The 4,056-nt window shown below is 42.9% G+C and overlaps 1 protein-coding gene across 1 annotated transcript; it reads right to left on the bottom strand.

The window, feature by feature from the left end:
- Positions 1-951: 951 nt before the first annotated feature.
- On the bottom strand, positions 952-3,649 carry LOC149819265 (cyclin-dependent kinase inhibitor 5-like). The gene is made up of 3 exons (XM_089985458.1): positions 3,143-3,649; positions 1,638-1,847; positions 952-1,219 (listed from the first exon to the last, which is right to left on the bottom strand). The coding sequence occupies exons 1-3, from the start codon at positions 3,589-3,591 to the stop codon at positions 1,150-1,152; spliced, it is 729 nt and encodes a 242-aa protein (XP_089841584.1). The 5' UTR covers positions 3,592-3,649; the 3' UTR covers positions 952-1,149.
- Positions 3,650-4,056: the final 407 nt, after the last annotated feature.

The following is a 4,056-nucleotide window of genomic DNA, read 5'->3' as shown; positions in this document are numbered from 1 at the left end:
TGTACTTCTTGATCCTTTCTAAGATCTTTAAATTATAAATCTGAATAGCCTTTCGTCTCAAAAAAAACCTGAACAGGGGATTTGCCATTTACATCCTTTTGGAAATATAGTTGATATTACAAGATGGGAAGTCGAATCCCCCCTGTCATCTCCCGAACCCTGGACCCCAAACAGCAGAGTATGCAAGGAATTCAGCGAATCTCCATTTCCCCTCCCATCTCCCTCTGAAATCAGGTCCAAGACAGCCTACTGCCCACAGAAAGTCTCATTGATATGCCAATGTTGCTAACCTGCTTATTTCGTGATCAATGGCATCAATGTTCAGCCTTTCTGTGTGTTTTGGTCTAATAAAAACTGTTGGATTTTGAAGGTGGCTAAAGCTGTTGTTGAAATGTATTAGAACAGGCCATGAAAATAGACTGTTAACCTCGAGTTTGACGCTTTTGGTGCTCATCTCTGTGTTCTGCAATAATTTCAGGGTCTGTTTAATTTTGTTTATTTTCCACGGAAATTTGCTTGCCTTTTTGTCTTGCAAAAATTAAATGTCAGATGAATTTCTGAATGCACTGAACGGATGTCCACCAGATGTTGAAATGATGTCTTCACCACCACCACCACCCACGTTTACTCTCTCTCTCTCTCTCACACACACACACACACACATACGAGATGTTATAAACTTATAATCTCATCTTTTTGCACAACAAAAACGCGTTCGTACTTTACACCACCAGATGCTGAAATGATGCCTTCTCGACCTCTCTCTCTCTCTCTCTCTCTCTCTCTCACACACACACACACACACAATCGACCTCTCTCTCTCTCTCTCTCTCACACACACACACACACACAATCGACCTCTCTCTCTCTCTCTCTCTCTCACACACACACACACACACACACACACACACACAGAGAGAGAGATGACACAACAAATGATCTGTTAACATTGGATGTGAATTACATGCTAGTGTGTAACTCAGCCCTATATATTACAGCAGATCATCATACAAACTACCTATATCTTTGGACACTTTTTTTACAACAGGGCAGGAGGGAGTCAGCAGCACACCTCCTGCCCCCTTTCTGATAACTCCTGGACAGAGAATAATGGTGAGATACTGCACATGGTCGAACGGACAGCACCACCTATGGAGTTAATCGTATCCAATCATACCTTCCAGGAAGAGGCAAATCGTTCACTGGATCGTAATTGTACCTGCAACCATCCAACAGATTCCCATGTTTAAATGAACAACCTTAATTAGAAGAAGAATTTCAATAAATAAGGCAAAAGACCATTACCATAATCCTAGTTTACTCATAAGGGACAAAGCACCATTACTTTAATCATTTTGGTTACAAGCACAACCAGGCAATAGAGTTACCACAGTGAAAAATAGACCAATATTGAACTGCACGACCCTACTGTTGTCTAGCAACACATGTATACAGAGTTAACGGCAATCGAGTTTCAGAAAATGGGAAAGTCCAAAATGTTGGTTTCATCTTTGATTCGTTAATAATGGTAAAAGAATTAAAACAAGTAAAGAAGAAAAGAAGAAAAGAAGAAGAAGAATTAGACTAAGAAGAGGAGAAAATGCAAACTGTTAAATGCAGCATAACTGTTGCCATACTTTTCTGAAAATCTTCTCTGGTGCTGCTGCTCTGCATCGGCGAAGAACTCCTCCATCTCATGCGTGGTTGGGACGGTCCGGTGCGTCTCGCTGCGCATTCTCCTGTTGGTTTCCGTCGGGTTGGTGCGTCTAGTTGTAGAACCAGGCGCTTCTAAACTCTCCGAGTTCCTCATCAAACTGCAAGGCGTTGTTTCTCTAATGCTTCTAGAACTAATCAGGAAGAAAAAACAAAACAGTATGAAATCAGTCTTGTTGGCAGGAAGTTATGGATAACCAAAGGCGTTTATAAAGAAAACACCTCATCATGATGAAACCCATCATCTGCAAATGGGTTCACATCTATGCTCAACTCACAACTACAAACTACACGCCCTCATGATACTAAAAAAGGTAAAGTTAGAAAACCAACTTTAAAGAAACAAAAAAAAAAAAGTAACCATTATGACGATGAGGAGGAGGATGGTGATAGAACCAGGATTCCAAAGAAAGCCAAAGAACCAGAAAGAGAAAACAAACATACAAAAGAGAGGCCATCACCATTACGCAAAAATGTGTTTCTCCTAATGCACAAAAAAGGGTCTTTTCGACATAAAGGAAAACGAAAACGATATTTTTTTTTGCGGATAGAAAAATGGAAGGCATTGGACGCCGATGAGAACATCAATACATTAAAAGAAGGAAGCAAAATTAACCCTTAAAAAATGTTAATCAAGAAATCAACTTAACAATAAACACCCTCCGCCAAAAATAAAAATATAAAAAGAAAAAGAAAGAAAGCATATCCACAAAATTTGCACTAGAACCCCTTTCCTTGCCCATAGAAAAAGTTCAAAGAGCAAAAAAGAACAAAACAAATAATCACTGTTCATGACAAGCACGCTTTAGAAATAATAGAAACAAATGAATATGCATTCTTTTTTTCCTTTTTTCTTAACTTCAAGAATTTGCGCTAAAACCACTTTGCTTGCCCATAGAAAATGTTCAAAGAACAAAACAAATCATCACTATTCACGACAAGAATGCTTTAGAAATCATAGAAACATATGAAAATGCATCCATCTTTTCTTTCTTCCTTTTTACAAGAAAACTATCAAAGTTAGAAATGGAGTGAATGAAAAAAACGATCCTCTTTATTTTTCAATCTACATAGTTTCTGTTGAAAAAATACAGATTCCCACAGAGGTACTGGTTTTTTGTGTACCCTTTATAATGAAAGAAAAACAGAAAAAAGGCACCAAGAATGGTATTTTCTTGAAGGGGTTTTCTGAAAAAAAAAAGGAAATCACCAGAAGCCCGCTTTTGGGCTTTTTTATTTTTAGCACCACCTAGTCCGTGTGAGTGGTTTTGCCACGCACCCAACACGGAACGGATAAACCCTAATCCACCAAAACCCCCCAAACGCCCCCAACCCCAACATAAAGAAAACCCGGTTTTCCATCCCACAAAACACGGTTTTCTGGCAAGATAAAAAAGAATAAACCAAAAGGAGCTCGCGAACGGCAAACCTCTCCCTCGCGTCGGGCTCGATGATATTCTCCCCAAACGACGCCTCGACAGCAGTCTCGCTCTCGGAGACGGGCTTCCCGGCCGACGGCACCACCGAGCCGGTCTTCGCAGCGGCGTCGTTCTCCGACGGCCTCGAGTCGGAGCAGCCGAGCGAGACAGAAACAGAACCAGACCTGGCGGAATTGAAGGTACCGGCAAGCCTGGCACTGCGTCCAGGGGAACCGGCATGGTCGGAGGAGGGGGCCTTGGTCTGCTCGGCCGGAGGAGGTTGCTTCTCGAGTCGCCGGCTGCGCAGCTGCAGGTAAGAGGCCGCCTTCTGGAGGCGGGCGGCGGCGTCCCTCTGAATGGCAAGCGTTCTGGCCCTCGTCCGGACGCCGAGGCAGCCCTGCGACACCTCCATCACCGCTACCTCCCCATTTCCCTTCGTCTTCTTCATGTATTTCCCCATCTTTCTCTCTCTAGGCTCATGCAGAGAGAGAGAGAGAGAGAGAGAGAGAGAGAGAGAGAGAGAGAGAGAGAGTTTGAAAGAAGGAAAGGCGGAGGGAAGTGAGGAAGAGGGGAAGGGGAAGGGGAAGGGGAAGGAGAACGGAACGAGGGGAGGGAGTCTTTCAATAGAGGAAAATGGGGGAGAAAAGGAAAACCCTAATAAGAAAGTACCTAAATGTACATGGAAATGATTTTGATTTACGGATAGGTGCTTTGGGTGTTATGGTTGGGGAACTTGTTTTGTTGGAAAGAGCCCTTTCTGGAGGGGAAAGTTGAAAGCTTTTGGGGGCATCCTTGTCATTGTAGGAGGGAAAGTTTCTGTTTTGGGGGAGGTTGGGAGTTAGGGAGCGTTTGGTCAATTGGTGAAGAGATAAGGTCTTTTGGTAATCTTTCCTTATTCGAAAGGCGCCCCATGGCGGAAAGGGAG

Source organism: Nuphar pumila, chromosome 13, assembly GCF_984573655.1.
Source record: "Nuphar pumila chromosome 13, dmNupPumi1.hap1.1, whole genome shotgun sequence".
Classification (NCBI taxonomy): Eukaryota; Viridiplantae; Streptophyta; class Magnoliopsida; order Nymphaeales; family Nymphaeaceae; genus Nuphar; species Nuphar pumila.
This window is presented reverse-complemented; position numbering and strand designations above follow the sequence as displayed.